This window comes from Pristis pectinata, chromosome 2 (assembly GCF_009764475.1).
Source record: "Pristis pectinata isolate sPriPec2 chromosome 2, sPriPec2.1.pri, whole genome shotgun sequence".
Taxonomy (NCBI): Eukaryota; Metazoa; Chordata; class Chondrichthyes; order Rhinopristiformes; family Pristidae; genus Pristis; species Pristis pectinata.
Window position 1 is genome coordinate 122,402,568 of NC_067406.1, and position 20,931 is coordinate 122,423,498.

Here is a 20,931-nt window from a genome sequence, read left to right on the forward strand (position 1 = left end):
AACCTATGGCATTACATCTGACTCCCAGGCCGAAGGAGTTTTGGTTAAAAGAAATAATGGTCAGGAAATCATTGTCTGAGAGACCTCAATTTTCTATGTTTTTAAATTAACCAATTATGGGAGAAGTTGAATGTATTTTCTTTTGTTAATGTGTCTTATTATCCCTCAGTTAAAGGAATCATGATACACCATAATATTGATTTGCTTCATCCAGAGGTACTGACTTTCAAACTATGTGTAATCCATTAGTGCTTAATGCTCTCATCCTTTGGATGTAAGGCTGTGGTGATTTTATTGTGATAGCAGTGAAGTGATTAGGGATTTAGGAATAAGTGGTAGGTTTAATGCAACAACTCTTCTAATGGTTTTCTCAATTGCTTAGTGCTCAGATCAGTTTCTAAAATTATATTAATGTAGCTGCAATATGAGAACGTGATTGATGAGTATCAGGTGGCAGACATGGCCATCAGCTTCTTGCAGGGTTTGGGGAGTACATTATCCAGAGAAGGGTTGTGTTGTGTTTCATACTCCTGTGGATGATCTGATCAATCAACATAAGAAAATGAACATAAGTATTTCTTCTATGATTTAACTGTGTTTTGAAGACATTTAATCACAGAATATGTTTCAAATTTAGTTTAGCTAGCTCCCCCCTGATTAATAAGAATCATATTAATATTTTAGTTACCCTGCTAAATGATTTTCAAAGCAATTCTAAAATTCAAGGCTGATATATTATGGAATATTAATTACAACACCCATAAGGTGATCTCATTACAGAACAAAATTATACCAGGAACAAGAATAAAATATAATTACATAGAACTAGTTGCCTTGTGCTTTGAGTATATTAAGAACATGATCCCTGCATCTCTAAGAAGTGTCATAGAGCAATACAGTATGAATACAGGCCCTTCGCCAACCAGTCCATGCCAACCACGGCGCCCACTCAGCTAGTCCCAATTTCTTGCATTCGGCCCATATCCCTCTTAGTCCTGCCCCTCCATGTACTTATCCAAGTGCTTCTTAAATGATGCTATTGTACTTGCCTCAACTATTTCCACTGGCAGCTCGTTCTGAGGAAGTGAAGGGTTAAGAATTGCAACCATACCTATAACTGGTAAACAAAATATATATATATGCATTTATATTTCTCTAGCAAGGACTAGCAAGCTGCTGACCCACTAGTTAGGTTGGAATGTTAAGTATGTTAACTGCCTTTGTTTCGGGTAACAGACCATTCCGATATGTCAGACGGTGGCGATACTGGGTGTAATTAACATCGAGGTGAAGGCTTGGTCTGAACAATGAAGGGTGATACCTGCCTTTGAATGCCTTGATTATAACTCAATTATACTAAGACAAGAGGTGTGATAGCTGTCCCGGGATCTCTATAGCTTGACCGAAACTCACGGCGCCCGTTTGCATGGGATGTGCGTGACAATTCCTGTATAAATGCCTGTCTGCCCTTTGTGCGGAGAGAACTCGGGAAGCGACTCTTAGTGAGTGCTGAAGAGAATTCTCCTAGCGGTGCACTGCTAATAAAGGTATTTGTTCGAATCGACCTCGTGGCACTGTGTTACTTACAGCGGACAGAAGGGGAAAATTAATTTCAGGACGACAGCTCCATACACTTACCACCCTCTGCGTGAAAAAGTTGCCCATCAGGTTCCTTTTAAATCTTTCCCCTCTCACCCTAAATCTATGCCCCTTAGTTTTGGACTCCCCTACCCTGGGGAAAAGACTGTTACCATCAACTTTATCTATGCCCCTCAAACATTTCTATAAGGTTGCCCCTCATTCCTACGTTCCAAGGAATAACCTAGCCTGGTCAACCTCTCCCTATAACTATAGAATGGGGTTGAGAGGGAAAAATAAATCAGCCATAATCGAATGGAGGAGCAGACTCGAAGGGCCAAATGGCCTAATTCTGCTCTTACATCTTATGGTCTTACTCAGGCCCTCTACTCCTGGCAACATCCTCATAACTCTTTTCTGCACTCTTTCCAGCTTAGCCACATCTTTCCTATAACAGGGTGACCAAAACTGTACACTGTACTCCAAGTGCGGCCTCACCAATGACTTATACAACTGCAACATAATGTCCCAACTCCTATACTCAGTGTCCTGACTGATGAAGGCCAGCGTGCTAAATGCTTTATTCACCACCCTGTCTACCTGTGATTGGATTTTGTTTCATTAAAGGCTGCCAATTCCCTTTGAAGTAGTCATGGATTTGGCTGCAGATAAAAAAGAAACTGACTGAAGATGCAAGTGACTGTAAAACCTGGTATAGAATTCTTGTGTTCTAAGGTGCACTCTTTGGACTACTATCTAACCTGTGAATAGCTTGAAACAGTGGAGTTTCATGATACCACAAAGTACATACATCCTTAAAGTGCCAGGGATAGTACAAAAAATAATCAAGAAGAATAATGCAATTAGACCTGTATATCCAGAAGGCTACAATATAAGGAGGTTGAAGTTCCTGTTTATATAAATACATGCCTCCTTGTAGTTTTAATTCTCCCACCACCAATTTTGCAAGATCAAACAATGTTTTCTGATATACATAAAGTTTCTCTAGCAACTGCCTTCATCAACTTTTGCCTATGCTCTGCATTATCTGTGACCCAGCATTAAGCAAAAGTGTGTCAGTATATTGTGTTTAATAGCAACAGAATGTACTTTGCATAAATTTGCCAACATATCTGCTGCCACATCCGTAAATGCTGCACATGTTCACATGATTCTACTTTGCTTCTTACTCTTCTGCCTGTTCTGCACAGAGATGAAAAGATGAGCTGGCTTTCATCATTTTCCATATCAAATTAGATGCCATATAATCCTGAAAGCTCATGAGTTCAAAAGTAGAAAATGCTAGAGGCTATTATAAATGATGTAATAACGGGACACCTAGAGACTATCAATGGCATTAGAAAAGGTCAATATGGATCAGTCATAATCAAACTAAATTGTGGAGCAGGCTCAAAGGGCCAAATTGCCTAGTCCTGCTCCTATTTTACTATACTTTATCTCTTTATATGGTATGCCTTTTATACAATAGATACACACGTTCTCCCATACCTGCCGCATTGTCTGGAAATTAGATCACTTAGAGTTTTATTCATTTTCTGGTTCCAAGCAGCACTCATAAGGCCAACCTTTATTGCCCTTGAGGTGGTGATGGTGAATGGCCTTCTTTAACCACCACAGTCCTCCTGGTGAAGGTACTCTCACAGTGCTGTTGGGAAGGGAGCTTTAAGATTTAGGCCCAGTGAGGATAAAGGACCAGTGATACATTTCCAAGTTTCCAAATCAGGATGGTGCATGTGACTAACATACAAAAATGTGCAGATTGATAGGTTAATTGGCCACCATAAATTGCCCCTAATGTGTAGATGTGTGAGAGAACCTGAATGGGGGGTGGGGTTGACTGGAATGTGGAAAGAATAAAATCAGATAGTATTAGTGTAAAATCGGGTGCTTCATGGCCAGCGTGGACTCAGTAAGACGAAGGGCCTGTTTCTATGCTGTGTAGATGTGTGAGAGAACCTGAATGGGGGGTGGGGTTGACTGGAATGTGGAAAGAATAAAATCGGATAGTATTAGTGTAAAATCGGGTGCTTCATGGCCAGCGTGGACTCGGTAAGACGAAGGGTCTGTTTCTATGCTGTATCTCTCTGTGACCCTATGCACATTTACAGGTACAGTTGCAAGGAAACTGTATTTCTTAGCTGTATTTATAGCAACAAATCCGATCTAACCCCATTGACTGACCTAAATATGATGTTGCACAGAATACATTTCCAACAATATCATTTACTTTAGTGAGTTCTTTGATATTGCCAAATGACTTCTGTACTCCTTAATATTTCTCCAGGATTTAGACATCCCCTTTAAACACCAGGCTATTTCCTCCCACAACAAAATCAACAGAGCAAAGCTCTACAAACTGCAGACTTAGTTGTGCGTTGCTGATTAACAAGCACTTCGTCACCAGGCAAAGAAACAATGCAATTAACATATTTTTTCCCGTTTTACGAGTAACTTCCATTATTTCCCTTCCCTTCTTTTTCCAAAGCCACTTTCATGAGAATGATTAGGGCTAATAAGCCAACACAGGTCTAATATTTTGAAAACTGTTTCTTTCTGTGCTGTAAAAGGATGAGTTTTTTAAAAGGATGGTGGTATGGCCCTGCCTAACTTTAGATTATATTATTGGGCAATTAATATCAGATATTTAGTTTTTTGGATACAAGATTCAGATGTAATTCAGTGCCCCAAATGGGTACACCTTGAGCACCAATCAGTACTTGAATTTTCATTAGTTTCTATTTTAGGAGCTTCACTCCCTTTTGCACTTACCAGATTAAGTAAACATACGATTAGCCCAATTGTTAAACATACAAAACAAATATGGTTTCAATTTCGTAAATTTTTTGGATTGAATAAATTTAACTTGTCAAGTCCCATTCAATCTAATTTTTTCTTTCATCCATCCAGAGTTGACTCAGCTTTTTCCATATAGAAAAGAAAGGGAATAGTATGTTTTCGTGATTTGTTCATTGATAACTGTTTTTCATCTTTTGAACAATTGTCTAACAAATACAATTTGCCTAGATCACACTTTTTTCAATATTTGCAGATTAGAAATTTTTCAAAAGCTACTATACCCTCTTTTCCGACACCTTACAAAACTGAAATTACGGAAAAAATTTTAGGTCTTAATCCTTATCAGAAGGGCTTGAGAGCAATAATCTATGATTTAATTATGAAAATATGTCCAGAATCACTGGACAAAATTAAGAATGAATGGGAAAGCGAACTCCAGACATCTTTACACATGGAAGAAAATTCTTCATTTAGTTAATACATCTTCAATGTGTGCCAGACGCACTTTGATACAGTTTAAGGTAGTTCACAGGACCCATATGTCAAAAGATAAGCTAGCCTGTTTTTATCACCATATAAATCCTATATGTGACAGATGTAAATCACATGTGGCTTCTTTGACACATACGTTTTGGTCCTGTCCTCTTTTGGAAAAATACTGGAAAGACATTTTTAACATTATTTCATATGTATTGAATATTGATTTACAACCTCATCCTATCACTGCAATTTTTGGATTACCAAGGATAGAGTCTGGCCATTTATCTGCTTCCGCTAACCGTGTGATTGCCTTTGTTACATTAATGGCCAAACAATCCGTTTTGCTTAAATGGAAGGATCCAATACCCCCTACTACTTTTCAATGGTTCTCTCAAACTATATCATGTTTAAACTTGGAAAAAATTAGGAGTGGTACTGTTGATCCTTCGCTTAAATTTGAAAATATTTGGAGTCCATTTATTCAATATTTTCACATGATATAGATCCCCTTTCAATAACTTTCCAATTTAGAGGAACGGAGTTGACAACATAATATTGCTCTGTCTCTACTGAGAAATTTCAGTCCAGTCTTTTTTTAAATTTTTCTGTTTAGTTTAGTTTGGTTTGATATATTGTTTATAGTTTTTCTTATTGATTTGGGGATTTTTATTTCTTTCTTTTCTTTTATATATATATAATAAATCTTTTTCTTTCTTTTATATTATATTCATTTACTAAGAGATCGTGGGATCTACAGATTTTTAAAAATATTTTATTGTTCTTCATGATTATCTATGCCATGATTGTTCTCCTGATCTCTTTGTATTACATGTACAAACATTGATGTTATATATCAATCTGTATTAATTTGAAAACTAATAAAAAGATTGAAAAAGAAAGGATGAGTTTTTGGCTTGGTATTTTCCACACTGGGAGTAATCTGGGAGTTGACTCATCTCGGCCAATTCCATTGTGGAGTGCCACTCATGAGGAGCAATAGGTGAAAATCCACACACCAATAGATACAGATTTTCTGTCCTTTTGAATGATGGAGGTCAGGGTTAGTGCATAGTTCCTAACAAGTGCTCCCTTGATGCACCGGTACTTGCTAACTGCAAACTGCTGAGTGAACACTTGTTTCTGCACACAATATCTGTTATATTTAACACAGCATTCAGAAAATTTGTAATTAACAATAGTAGGAGTGGCAAATAGTTGGGATTTTTGGCAGTTTATTTGATGGAAGTTATATGTAGTTGGTTTTGCCTTGCAGTATCTGAGAGGAAAACTTATAAATATTTACAGTCTCAAAATATTCTGGAGATGGTGCTTTTGGTTTTCCAATTACATAATTTCCTGCCATCAATCAGAAACTCTATGGTTTGAATTTGCTTATTTAAAGGAAGTTCAATGTTTTTCACCTTTTCATTCTCTCAGAAACATTGCGAAAGACAGAAAGCTAATCTGCGAATTCGCTACAGACCTTCCCTTTTTCAGCATGTGGGAACTCATTCTTCATTGGCTGGAAAAATTCAGAACCTAAAGGTATGCAGAAGGATCTATGTAGTGAAAGATTATTGCATATTACTTTGATGTGTGTTGATTACATGCACTATTTTAACATGATGGCAAGCTGTTAACAAAAATGTTTTGCCAGTTCAAAGTAAACCAGTACAGTTAAAGCATCAGACGTCATCCAGAGTCTTTCTCCACCACACAAATTTATGCCATGAGTTATTTTTCCTCCTGTGTTTGACTGTGGATGCAATTCTTCTTTTCTATGTCAGGAAACTGTAAATCATCTTGTATTAGGTTTTCTGTTTCTGTTACAGTTTAGAACTCTTCTCTACAAACAATTTTGGTTCTGCTTAATTACATTGTGTGTTTTTCTCCCCAAAGTCATTGATACCACCCTAAGCATTGGCTAACCAAGGACTAACCAGGCAAATTTAATACATAGGCAAATGAAAGTTAAATTTCTGCAGGTGTAGAGAGACCTAGAGTTCTGGTTTTGTATAGAAAGTCTCTTCCCCATGCCAGTTCAAGTAGAAACAGGGCAGTTACAGGGAACAGTCCCAGGCATGGTCTGAAAAGGATGCAACAGCAAGACGCAGTCAGTTTGCAGGCTAGAGCAAACACACTGGAATCCATAGGGCATATTCCCTTATTTTTTACAGGTCTCAAGCCTGTAGAAACATCGTGGATTCTAGCATGAACTATCTAAATTTGACATTCATGTGCCTGTCATTATGCAAATAGCCACCTCCAGTTTCCAATGCCAATCAAAGCTCATAATACCTGTCTCAAAGAGTCGGCTGAGTACAAGAATGCATCATGTGAATAGAAACTTCTGTTTGTATGGCATCTTTAACACATCCCAATGTATTTTGTGGGGGTATCATCAAACAAAATGGTCACAATCACACAAGGTGTCATTTGTTGAAGGCATAAGAGACTGCAGATGCTGGAATCTGGAGCAAAAATAAACTACTGGAAGAACTCAGCAAGTCAAGCAGCATCTGTGAAGGCGAAGGGATAGTTGATGTTTCAGGTTGAGACCCTGCGTCAGGACTGAGAATGTAGAGGGAAGATAGCCCGTATGTAAAAATGAGAGGGAGGAGTGAGCCAAAAGTCAACCATCCCTCTGTTTCACAGTTTCATTTGTTAATTAGATAAGGGTAATTTCATTGCTGTGCTGGGGATAGAAATTTGGACAGAGCAAGTAGTGATGAAAATAATCTGTGTAGTGGGATGCCTCAAGTTATCATGCCTTCAATCAGAATAACGCCACCCACCCCTACCCTGTGTCTTCTATGGCCAAGCCAGCTTTGAATCCAATCTACCAAGTCTATGTGGATCTTTTAAGTTAAAACACAAACAAAAAGAATGATAAATGCCTATCTGAACTTCAGTTACTTGGGAAAGAATTACTGGATTTGTTGGCTATGACACTATTTATTGAGCAACACTATGATCACTTTGCACTACAATAGACTTTTTTTGTTACAACTGTGTTCTTTCTTGTAAAAATTGTGTATAATTTATGTTTAACTTATGTTTTTTTCTTGGGAATGTTGTGTATCTGATCCTATGTGCCTGTGATGCTGCTGCAAGTAAGTTTTTCACTACACCTGTGCATACATGTACTTGTGCATGTGACAACAAACTCCGCTTTGACTTTTGAATGGAGGAGAAAAACACAGCATAATCTTATCATAGTGGAGAAAGACTTTGAAGCCAACTGATATTTCAGTTGTTTGAGGAATAGAGCCACACATGCATAGAACGGCTGTGTAACTGCATTTGGCACATAACAGACTTAAAGGATTCAACATTCTATGTGCTTTGAAACCATGCAAACCTGAGCTTTGTTTGGATAAATCCCACAAAGTTACCAACTCAGCACCTTGGTCAAAAGGAAAGCATTGGCAAAATGCAAGTCCAAATGCATAAAAAGCCCTCTATTAGCAAAAAATAAGCAAACAACTGACTTATCATTTGCAGAGACTTCTGAAAATAGAGCTCAAGGTCATTCTCAGAACAATAGGCTAACAGAAATTCAATACTGGCTGTGAAGTTACATTGGCTCCAGCTGGCTGTCAATCTTTTAGCAAGGAGGTTTCCATGCATAGTTCAACTTTCTTTTTGTAATGTGGGTCATTCACAAGAATCAAGCAAAGGATGACATATAACAAAGATGTAACTTTCAAACCTGTTGGCATTCAGTTTAGGTTGGAATATCAATGTTTTCCCCTGTAGTAATGCCAAAAAACTCCAGGGAAAGCTGACAAATTATCTACACACATCTTCTTGGAATGTCTATCATAGATGACAGAGAGAAGAATGCAACAACCTATATATTGCATTTAAACTCTATTCACATAGCATATAGTGTAATTGCTCCCAATTCTACTTTAGCAAAACTGTGCAAACTATACCTGTTTATTTCTGCCATCCAAAGCAATGAGCCCAGGTGCCTTCTTGTAAATGTTTCCCTGCTTTACAGAAACATTAATTAAAGAAAATATCATACAATTTAAAGGGGAGCACAGAGGTCCACAGCCACGAGATCAGAAAAGTGATCTAAAATCAAACAACTTCATAGTAGGCTCACTCCTACCTCAATGAACCTCTGGTTAAGTGGTCAAAGGAATGGATGATCTATAACAAAAACAGAAAATTCTGCAAAACACAGTAGTTTGGCAACATCCATATAGGAAGATGAGTTTTCAAGTTAAAGATCACCCAACTCTGATGAACAGGAAACAGTCATGGGTTAAAATATCAGCATCTGAATAAACCTTATTCCCAACCAGACTCCAAACCCCTCCTTAAGATTTTCAGGTTTCTTTCCAACAAATCATTTCAGATTTTTTTTAGCTTTTCCTATTTACCCCTCCTTCAGATCCACCTTTATTCACTTATGTATTTACCACCTTCCTTGCCACAGCCCTATCATCAATGTTTTTTGACATTCCATCTCCCTTGTCTTCCATTCTATAAAACAACACAAGGACATAAGTAATAGAAGGCCTCTTGTGCCTGCTGTGCCATTCAATAAGGTCTTGGCTCATCTTTTACCTCAGTATCACTTTCTTGCAGTAACTCCCTATCACTTAATGTTAAAACATCTCTACATTCTTCCCCACCCAATTATCGCCACATCCCTTCACCCATTTTTCTTTTTAAACTTTTATTAGTTTTGATGATCAGTCATCAACCTGAAACCTTAATTCAGTTTCTTGCTCTGTTGTCTGATTTGATGATTACCTTCAGCATTTTCAGTTTAGTTTCAGTGATCCAGATGGATTTTACCAAGCTGTCCACTCCGGTGCACCTTGGTTTCTAAATTTACTTTGATAAACTTCTTCACAAATAAAACTCAACATTCACAAAATTTAGAATAAACTTAGAGAATGAATAAGTACTGACCTGACTAAGACCTGACTAAGAGTGAAGGGAAGTACTGACTGAATTCCAGTAGACCTTAATGCTAGGACTAACATTGTTCTCAATTTACATAAATAATGCTCATCAGGAAGTTTAATGCAAAGTGGCCAAATTTTCAAATTAAACCAAATAATGTAAGCAAAATTGGAAGAAGCAGATCAAAAATAGGCAAGCAGAATAAGGGAAAATGAAATATTGCAGATAAGTGCAAAACACTCTGTGCATAGACCAAGCAAGTAAGCAAGTTTTGTAAATGACACGAAGATGCAAGTAAAGTGAGTAGCTGGAAAAGGGAAGTTGCAAGAGTCATAAACCAGACTCTGGAAGATGAAGCAAAACTATGAAAGATAGAATTCAAAGTGCGGAAATGTGAGGTAAGACACTCTGGGTATAAGAAAGAGAATTTTGTTGGTTTTTTTGTAATAGAGAAAGAGTAGGAGTTGTTGTAAAGAAATTAGGTGTACACAATTTACAGTATTAAAACCTGGCGAACAGGTTGCAAAAGGCAAACAGCAAGATGAATGAGAAGGTCGGAATGTACCAGTGAGGAAGCTGTACAGGACTTTAACCAGAACCAATGAATAACAAAACCAGCTAAGAGTGAAATCATAGCTTATACAGCAGACCTGTAACTTTACCCCAATGGCTGTGGATACCAAGATGATTGAAATTTACAAGACTGAGAAAAATAGATTTTTGCTAAATAATACGAGGCGCCACAGTAGCGTAGCGGTTAGCGTGACGCTATTACAGCGTCAGCGATCAGGGTTCGATTCCCGTCGCTGTCTGTAAGGAGTTTGTACATTCTCCCATGTCTGCGTTGGTTTCCTCTGGGTGCTCCAGTTTCCTCCCACATTGCAAAGACGTACAGGTAGGTTAATGTGTGTTTAAAATGGGCGGCGCAGACTCGTTGGGCCGGAAGGGCCTGTCACCACGCTGTAAATAAAATTTAATTTAAAAGTAGGTCAAGGGATATGAAAAAAGTTAAGTAGAGGTGCCGATCAGTCATGATCTAAAATGACAGTTGAACAGCGTTAAAATATTACTTTCATTAAATTAGGATAGTAGATTCTTGGGGCTACAGTTTCAAACTAATGAAGGAATCTTTTTGAAAGGTTTCCAGGAAATGCCTTCACATTGTATGGAATAAAATTCCAGAAAGCATGGTAGAGTCAAAAACACCAGGAAATTTAATGAATGTTATATCGTTAGATAAGATTGGAAGAATGAATCAAGATAACCTTTTCCTTTTGTAATTACCTTGTTAATTTGTAAGTAATATCATCAAAGTCAAGTCTATTGGCATATGCACAAGTACATGTATGCACAGGTGCAATGAAAAACTTACTTGCAGCAGCATCACAGGTACATAGCATCAGATAAGAAGTATTCAAAAGAAAACCATGAATTAAACATAAATTATACACAATTTTTACAAGAAATAACACAATTAGAACAAAATATAAACAAAGTCCATTTTAGTGCAAAGTGATCGAAGTGCTCATAGTGTTGCTAAGCTTTATTGATTAGGGTTGTGCTGGTTGGTTCAAGAACCGGATGGTTGAAGGGAAGTAGTTGTTCTTGAACCTGGTGGTGTGAAACTTCAGGCTTCTGTTCCTCCTGCCTGATGGTAGCTGCGAGATGATGGCATGGCCTGGATGGTGGGGATCTTTAATGATGGATGTTGCTTTCTTGAGGCAGCACCTCCTGTAGATACTGCCTATGGTGGGGAGGGATGTGTCCGTGATGTATTGGGCTAAGTCCACTACTCTCTTCAGCTTCTTACATTCAAATTGCTGTACCAGACCATGATGCAACCAGTCAAGATACTTTCAACAGTATATCTGTAGAAGTTTGTTAGAATATTTAGTTACAAGCTGAACCTCCTTAACCTCCTAAGAAAGTAAAGCCGCCAGCGCGAAGGATTTGATTTTCAGGCATACCTCCCACTTGCACGTACACTTGCTAACAGAATGTTAGAGGAAATCTATGCCTTTCAGTTTTGCCCTCAAAGTGAGGCAGAGGAATTGATACTATACAACCTTAGCATACTAGAGGTTAGGCAATGTTTTGGCGCTCATTTTGAAAAGTTGAATGATTCTGAGCTCTACCTGTTCGTGAGTAGGTAGGATTTTTGGTTTTCAAGTCCTTATTGTAATCTTTTTGTTTTAATTTAAAGGATAAGGACTTTAAGAAACAATTATTGCACAAGGGACATTCAAATCCTACTGCAGAATTAACAAGCAGCTTGAAAATCTACCAACATCACAGTCTGGAGAAGGCCTACACAGGAGAGGATTTCTTCTGGACATTTACTCCGGTGGCAGGGGACTTCATCAAATTTAGGTTCTACCAGCCACTGAAAATACAAAGGTTGGCATAAACTTGTATTATGTAAACATGTTTCATAGATGATTTGCGAAGATCACTCACCCATATTCACTTCAATTTAGGTTGCTAATAGTTTTTGCCATTTCCACTGTGAAGTTATATTTTACCTTTGTTTCATAGGATTATTTCCCATTATATCTCAAAATAACTAAGTTGCAAGTTAGCAGAAGAGCTGAAGCTCTAAAATGTGACTTTTAAACTGGCTAGTCATATGCGGGTGCACTAATAAACTGCAGCAAAGTGGTGTGACAATTATAGTTAATGTCCATGAGTTTCACATTATATTTTTATTTTGATCAGGAATGGGGAAGCTTAGTCACGTAGGGTGCAAACTGAGAACAGCCTTGTCATTGAGTCCATGCAACAAAATTGGTGTGGCAATCCAATCCAAAACCCAATGCTTTTCCTGTTGACCCATAACTTGTACCTTCTATATGTGCTCTACCATTAAACATGAAGTGCCTGTGCTAGTAAAAAGATATTTCATATTCTCAATGCTTCTTTGAGGAAATTCTCTGAGTATCAAGCTGTAGCTTGACTTGGTGCAGATTTGTGAATAGGTTGCCTGCTTGCATCCTCATTCACTATGATCAGAGTAATTGTCAATTTTGGCTGTGAAAGGCACTTGTTTTCAAACATAGTGGTGGTAGATGAAACAGAAATGCTCCCAGATATTTAGCAAGAAATAACTATTCATCTAGTATTTATGGAACAATTTACTAGCACAAGATTACATTTTCTGGAGAGACAGGAAGATTGGAGGTGGAAAAAGAGGAATTAAGTAAAACTTTATCATTATCTCAGTAAGTCAGTCATATTTTTTCCAATGAATTAATACATATTTTCAAAGGTGAAGCATTTAGGGTTGATTTTAACCTAGTGCCCAATGAAAATAGGTGCGGGTGGGGAGTTATTGGGGGTGGATTAAAATAAAGGCATAGCGTTGCAGGTGGGCAAGAACCTCATTAAATTCAAATCACATTTCACTATTTTAATTCACTCCAACATTGGGATAGAGGGCCATGAATAATATTTTAGAAGGTTGCATTGGAAGCAGATATGCTGCTCCACATCTCTTCCTCCAACTTCCCCTCTCCCATCCACCTGCCTCACTGCCTGTGAACATTCTCATGGGCTCCCAGCTGTAGCCTCCTCCAAATCTGGGTATCACCTTCCATTCAGCCACATGGCAACATCTAGGCATAATTAGATGAGGTCTGGGAGTTAAACTAGCTGAAACCTCACACAGCTGAGTCAGAACTCCACATATCCTTCTCAACCCACTTGGAAGACCAGGGCTGATTAATTAATTAACTGCCAAATAAATAATCATACTATTCATTTTTGAAAATATGATCTTTTGTAAGGCTTTCTGGATTGTGCTATGTTCTTTGTTTATTGTAACATTCTGGCCCCATAAGGAGATGGGAGGAAAAAAATGATGGCACTCTTAAAAGTGAGCCTTCTTATGTCCTGGAGCGCTGGCTTGTAATACTTAACAGTTTGATCTATAATTCTTCTTTCTGTTATTTTAATAAAGGGATTAGCCTATTTAAAATAAGTAGGTTAGCACTCCACTGAAGTTGTGGAAAGAAGGAATTTTGCAAAAGAAGCTAAGCATTTATCTGCTGGCATCATACAGTTTAACATAATCAGACTGTGCATCAGACAACAATTTTCCAGCAACAGTGAAAGTGTGGTACATATTCTCTCTCAATCACTATTTTTGCAATCTTTACTTCATAGATACCTTTTTAGAAGTGGCAACATAGACCACCCGGGAGATAAACTTTTTAATACAACAGTGGAGGTTCTACCAGCTAATGTAAGTGCATCATTTATTAAATATTAGGTAGAAATGTGTTTTCAGTAGCAAGCACTAAATCTAAAAGTCCTTCACTTCTGCAACCATTTCTCCTCTTGCCACTATGTACCTCACAGTTCCTGACTCTGAACTCTTGACTCTGAATGGGAGGTAGCCCTTGCAAATGTCCTTGGCAAGTACAACCACGAAAGAGAACTGGGAGAGTTATGTTGTATGCTGCAGGATTAATCTGACATTCATTGGTGCTGGTTTTATGATACAAGAGAAATAGTGTGAAACCAGGAAACTGTTTTCTCTCATGGTGTTTTTATATGGGCATCACAGAACCAGGCTGATGAATCAGTGGTAGCCATTAAAACTGGACAATCTGCCTGTACCACTGATTCATTAGCCTGGCTTTGTGATGAGAACTATAAATGGAGGTTGGCATTCAAGTAACTGTGCAAGTCTCTAACAGTTAGAATGGTTCTAGTCGAATAAGTGATCAGATGCTCTCAGCTATAATATGCTCAGTTTTTAGGACATCCATCCAAACATAAATGACCTTAAGCCTTGATTTTGCTGCATTGTCATTATTTTAATTATTATATGACAGGAGAACCAACATATCAAAATTCATCATGTCACTGTGCACCAATGATAAAAACCTTTAATTCCATGGGTTCACTGTGAACGGTTCATCTACTTGACAAGCTTTCATAATATGATATTCTTGATTACATTTTCTCTAACTGCAGTTGAAAAAATCTAATCCCTTCCTTATTCATCTTCTTACAAAATTTAAAAGCAAACATATGCTGTATATATCTACTCTCTTTCATGTAAAAGCAACAGAGCTCATTTATATTGGCCCAGTCTGTGTTGGATCCAGAATCCTATCCGTTGTCCTGCATGTTCCTATTTTGCTGGGTGAAATGCAGAGGGCCAAACTTGCTAAGTATCTGCAACGTCAATTTGGGCGATAAGGCTCGGATGATGATTTGGCCTCAGGCAGTATAGTGAAGTGCCACTGACCCCAGCACACCTTTGATAAGCTTTCGACAGAAGGCATAGTTAGGGGTGGCCCCTCACCTGCTCCCCCATTCATTTAAGTCACACTTGATCAGACTGTAACTTTGACTCCACCTTCTCATCTACCTGCAGTAACCTTTCATCCTCATGCTTATTAATACTAGAGCTACCTCTACAGTGAAAATATTTAAAAACTTTGCTTCTGCCACCCTTTGAGGAAGAGATTCTGAAGACCCATGACTCTCTGAGAGAAAAAAAAATTGCTTATCTCTGCCTTAAATGAGTGACTGCTTATTTTTAAACAGTGACCCCAAGTTGCAGATTTTCCCAAGAGGAAACATCCTTTCTACATCCATCCTGACAAAACCCCTCAAGATCTTACATGTTTCAATTGTCCCCTCAATCTTTTATACTCAGTAGATACAGGTTTAGCCTGTCCAATCTTTCCCCATCAGACAAACCACCCATTCCAGATATTAGTCAATAAACATTCTCTGAACTGCTTTCATTGCGTTAACACCCTGGTTTTAAGTATATCATTATTACGGACAGTTTTCCAGATAAAGCCTCACATTTATAACTGAAGCATAACCTCCATAGTTTGGCATGCAATTTGTTTTGCATGCAATTCCCTTTGCAATAAACAATAGCATTCTGTTGGCTTTCCTTATTTTCTGTTCTATCTGCAAATCATGCACTTGGACACCTAGATCTCTTTGCATCTCAGAGGTTTGCAATTTCTCACGATAATATGCTTCATTTGCCAAAACTTTGCCCACTCACTAACCTATCTATATCTATTTGTAACCGCCTTATGTCCACTTCACAGCTTATTTTCCTACCTATGTTTGTGTCATCAGCAAATTAAACAACAATAGCTTCAGTGTCTTTGTCCAAGTTATTCATGTAGATTGTTAAAAAGTTGAGGTCCACCCCCCATTACAATCTCTATGTCATAGCACTCACCTTACCAACTTGAAAAGGATTGATTTGTCCTTAATTATGCCCACGGGAGAAGTATCATTTCATTTTCCGCTTTTGTTGTATTTATAATGACAACTGAAAATGTTATGTAGCTATTGAAAGATAGATATTTAAGTTCAACTATTGCTACACAGAAGTAGCTTTTATACGTTCAAAACCATAAACTCCCTTCATCCTGTACAAAATGAAATGCAATGGAAGTTGCACTTAATGGAAGCAATATGATGGCACAATGTCAATCACTCACTCCAATTGCTTTGTATATACTGTATTAAACAGTGAAATGAGGATTTTTCAAAGATGTAAATGCAATTTAAATTCAATAATTTTGTTAAGTGATTCCTTTGCTATAATGAACCTTTTTTCATAATTTTTCAGAGAATTGATTTTAAGAAGAAATCTCTGCACAACAATAGCACAAAATACTCCAAGTACAAAGAAACAGATGATGGCTATTATAGGATAGGTAACGTTATTTTAATTTAACAAGATTAATCCAACAATAAAATTATACAACTTGGAAATGTACGTTGATATCTCCAGTTATTTGATAAAAAGTACTGTCAGCCTTACCAGCTCGGAATTTTGAATAACTTCTGCTTGACTACATTTTAACACAGAATTAACTGGATTATTTTAGATGCCTAGGGATTAAATGCATAGGGATTAAAAACAAAGAACTACCACGTAAATATACTAGGTATTCATTCAGTACCACTAGTAACAGCAGTTTCTATGCTTTTATTGATAGAATTTAGTTATAATTTTGGGTGAAATATTGTAATAATTCTGCTCCAGGCTTTGAACATGGTGTTATTATTTTATTGGTAAATTAAGACAATAAGTTGAGGAATAATTCTGAACTAATGCTGCTTCTCGGTTTCTTTCAATATTCTATTTAATACATACAGTATATATTAATTTTCATCATTTCTTTCTGATGAAGCAGACAGGTTCTACTGCAGATCTGGGATCTCCCAGTACTATCATCTCTGCATTCCATTAAGGCAATGAATATGAAAATCTATTCTATGATCTTCCTGTAGGTAGTTAAAGCTATGTTAATATTTTATTGTGTAAATTGTGATCTTGTTTCATTTTACACTTTAAGATGCATTTAGGAATGGAATTGCAGAAGGTGAAGTCGATGGATCGATTGGAAAAATTGAGGCGATTCGATTATTCATTCTTTCAGACTCCCCTTTCTGGGTTTTACTGAATGAGGTAATATTTCAAAAAGGATACATCATTCTAATGTACCACACTTGTCATGCAGTTGACATATAAATCATCCAATATACTTTGTTCCAGCAGCAGTAAAGACAAAGTTTATTACTGGTCCCTGGATCAGTCATTGCAACCAGCAATCAGACACAAACTTCAGAACATGGATTTTCCTCGCCTTCGCTAACACTTATCTTCAAACACCAATGTAACATAATCAAAAACCAATCCAGTTTTCCTTAGTGTACCTGCTTTACATGTCCATGGTCCACTCCAGATAGCCCACCTCTGCGACAAATGAACAATTCAGTGCTGTTGCTGATATTGTCAAAGTAACCAATTTGATTCCAAGCATTGTCTCACATTGTTTTCTTCAGGTTATCAGACCCATTAATGCGAAAGCCCTTCTGTTGTTGTCCTTAATTGGGCAAGTAAGTACCCAAATATAATGAGGCCCAAAAAATGGGAAGTTCTAAGCCAATAGGAAGAACTGGCTTTCAGCCCCATTTTATATGACTTGTGAAAACTGGATTGGATTCTATATGTTGTAATGCAAATTTCCTTCCCAATTTTTTCCAGAAAGAGAATGAACTATTGCCCCATTTTTCAAAGGTTCAGCCACCTCAGAACTTCCGATGATTGTACTTTGAGTGGGAGATCCAATAGCATTAACACAATAGACTCTAGAAAGTCAAATTTATCTTAAACACGAGAAAAGTTGTCAGCTTTGTTGTGAATTGAGAATGCAATAAATTAATTGGATAAGGGAGTATATCCAGGTAAAAGTTTTAGTGGCCTTGAAGGGGACTCTAACGTCAAAAAATGATCACATTGAAGTTATTGTCAAAACAGTACCATGGTGGCAGGATACTTTTGACAGTGAGCTCACATCTGCCATCTTGAGAAACCTCCTGAGTTGTAGATATAGCTGTCCAGGAGCTGGTACAACTCACAATCTGATATTGGATTGTAAGGGAACCCTCCCCAGGTATCTTGTAATGAAACAGCCAATCTAAGTTCTACAGACGGGGAGGTATGGGTATTCAGCAGGTTTTGGAAGCTACTTGGTGTGCTTGTGCCGCTTGGTGTCTCTGAATTATTATTCTTATCCTATTCCCCTACTCATCTCCCTGCTGAAAGCAGAGGTATAAGAGACCTCTCAGAGACTTCACTCATTTTTGGTTGAAACATGACACTTTAATTTCTATTTCTATAATACTGCTGTTCAGAAAAAACAAAGACTTCTGCCAAATTGGGAAACATCTACTCATTGAAATTTATTTTTAATAGATTTTTTGCATAAAGGGAAACTTGAAATCACCATAAAGTTATTAGAACAGAATCATTTCTGTCTTAAGTAAAATGCTGGTTTGTTAATGTGCTTCTAACTGCATACAGTGAGAGTAGTCCAATATAGGGATTATTCCAGGCTTTTTAAGAAGTATTTTGCCTTTTCCTTTTGTAAAGTGCCAAAGACTTTTTACTGCAGCGTAAGTGTTATACTTAGCCTAGAAATTCAATAACATCATTAAATATATCAGTGTTTGGGGCAGAGGGGATGGAATGGTAAGGGGATGATGTGATTTTGATTTAGCCCATGCCTATTTGATAGGAATATTGGCAGTTTATGAAACCCATAACTATTTCCTTCTTCTTCAGCCCTTTGCCTCTTCTATCATCTCTCAGCTTATTACATCTTCCTTCCCCCCTGCCACCCACCTACCTTCCCCCTCTCACTTGGACTCACCTATCACGTGCCTGCGTGTGCTCCTACCCCTCCCCCTCCCCCCACCCCCATCTTTACTCTGGCTTCTGCCTTCTTCTTTACCAGTCCTGAAGTGTCTCAGCCCAAAACATCGACTGTTTATTTCCCTCCATAGATGCTGCCTGACCTGCTGAGTTCCTCCGGCACTTTACCTATATTGCTCCAGATTCCAGCGTCTGCAGAATTTCTTGTGCCAACCTGTTCATTTCACTCTTTCCAGTAATGTGTGCATGCAACCAAAGCTACCCACTTATTCGTGGGCTGCAAACTTATCAGGAGGACTCAGCCCTCTTAAAGGGGACGGAGATTTGGACTTCGTGCACTGATACTGACTGTATAAATGGCTAAAGCTGGGAGAAAAAGTGTTTTGATGTGACATTGTATAGGAAGAGGAGATAAATCATTAATCTCTCAGGAGACAAGGAATGTGGGAGGACATCACCAATGAGGTCAATATCAGGAACACTGTTGCCAGGTCATGGATTATAGCACCCCAAGGTGTCTAATGATCTAAAGTTGATGGTGTAAAGGCGATATTCAAATGATTTCTTATCAAACCCACATCAATCGGTAGACAAATGGTGTGCAAATAACAGGCCTGATCATAATGATGAGCAGATCCTGCAGATTTCTTGAAATTTAGCTGCCTGCTTTTAAATCCTGTCACCCTGCAACCTTAACATGAGTGCTACCTCCGACAATAAAATGCTGTTCAGCTTCTCTCAAAATGCATGTGCAACCATTCAACTATTTAGGTCTTTATGTGTTTACTTTGCATCTGAAATACACACATAGGAAAAGTTGTAAGAGGCAAAATTATTTGAGGTGAATACCTACCTGGAAATTCACCAAAATCATCTCTGAACTTCCAGCAATTGCTAAATGATATCAAGATTCCACCTATCCTCAAATGGAACTTGACACATAAAGAGGAATAAGAATGGTGTCTCTTTTGCTTCTGAATGCTCCCTGAAGGCACAATTATGGCAGAGGAAACCATTGGATTGACTCCTACTATTAATCATAAGTTTGCGGGCTGCTTGCCGCAACAACACGTCTGTTGAGCGATTCAGGGGAAGTGTTTGTGAGAAAGAGCAACTTGTGATATGGTGAACATAAAAGGTCTAACTATTTGAGGGGTAAGCAGCACACTGCCTATTATGCCTTTTCCTTTCAGGAATGCTGGAAGTATCTCAGAGGTTGCTTTGTTTCCAAGTGCTCATCTGCAAACAGATCTCCACTTGCTGGCCCTTGTCTGGGAGCCTGCATCTTTCAATAGGCTGCAGTACCCATTGCATGCCTGGAGTTGTATTGTGTGAGCCCATGTTCCCAAGAATGTTAAACAGTATATGATTCACAATAAAGTTTACAAAATATTTTTTAAAACTTTGATGTTTTAAATTCTGCATTTTTTTTAATCAGATATTCATTGAAGCAACGACATAAATGGAAGGAATTGTGGTCCCCATCAAAACTGCACCTAGTTCTTGAACTTTTGTCAAGTTTGTATTACGGATTTCTTCAACAATTGCGCCATCTAGTGTGACAATATTGAAAGAGCAATCAAGTGAAAAATCATCCAGTGAGACTGCTCACATACCAAGAAAAACCTCAATAGCGGGATACTGTAGCTATGCAAAATTTGAAATTATCTTTGACCAAATTAATTGAAGTTTATTTATTAATTAAAAATGTCATTTTAATGAAACTTCAGTGATGTTACATAGAAACAAAAGGTTATTTCATAATTAGCACTAAGATAAATAATTTAACATTGAATTGTAATGAACTGTTATGATTATCATTTGTACCAATTACATTTTATCTTTATTATGGAAGGAAGGGGGTGGTTCTTTTAGACTTTCTCTTTGTCACTGCTGCCATTAATGTTCTTTCCAACTGAAAG

General features: G+C 37.7%; 1 protein-coding gene across 1 annotated transcript in view; it reads left to right on the plus strand.

Moving 5' to 3' along the window:
* The window catches only part of LOC127587105 (alpha-1,3-mannosyl-glycoprotein 4-beta-N-acetylglucosaminyltransferase B-like), a 137,059-nt gene extending 116,566 nt beyond the window's left edge, over positions 1-20,493 (plus strand). The window contains 6 exon segments of the mRNA XM_052045329.1: positions 6,313-6,420; positions 12,005-12,198; positions 13,963-14,041; positions 16,415-16,502; positions 17,148-17,260; positions 20,448-20,493. Of these exon segments, the coding sequence (XP_051901289.1) occupies positions 6,313-6,420; positions 12,005-12,198; positions 13,963-14,041; positions 16,415-16,502; positions 17,148-17,260; positions 20,448-20,471 (606 nt within the window). The 3' untranslated portion in view covers positions 20,472-20,493.
* Positions 20,494-20,931: the final 438 nt, after the last annotated feature.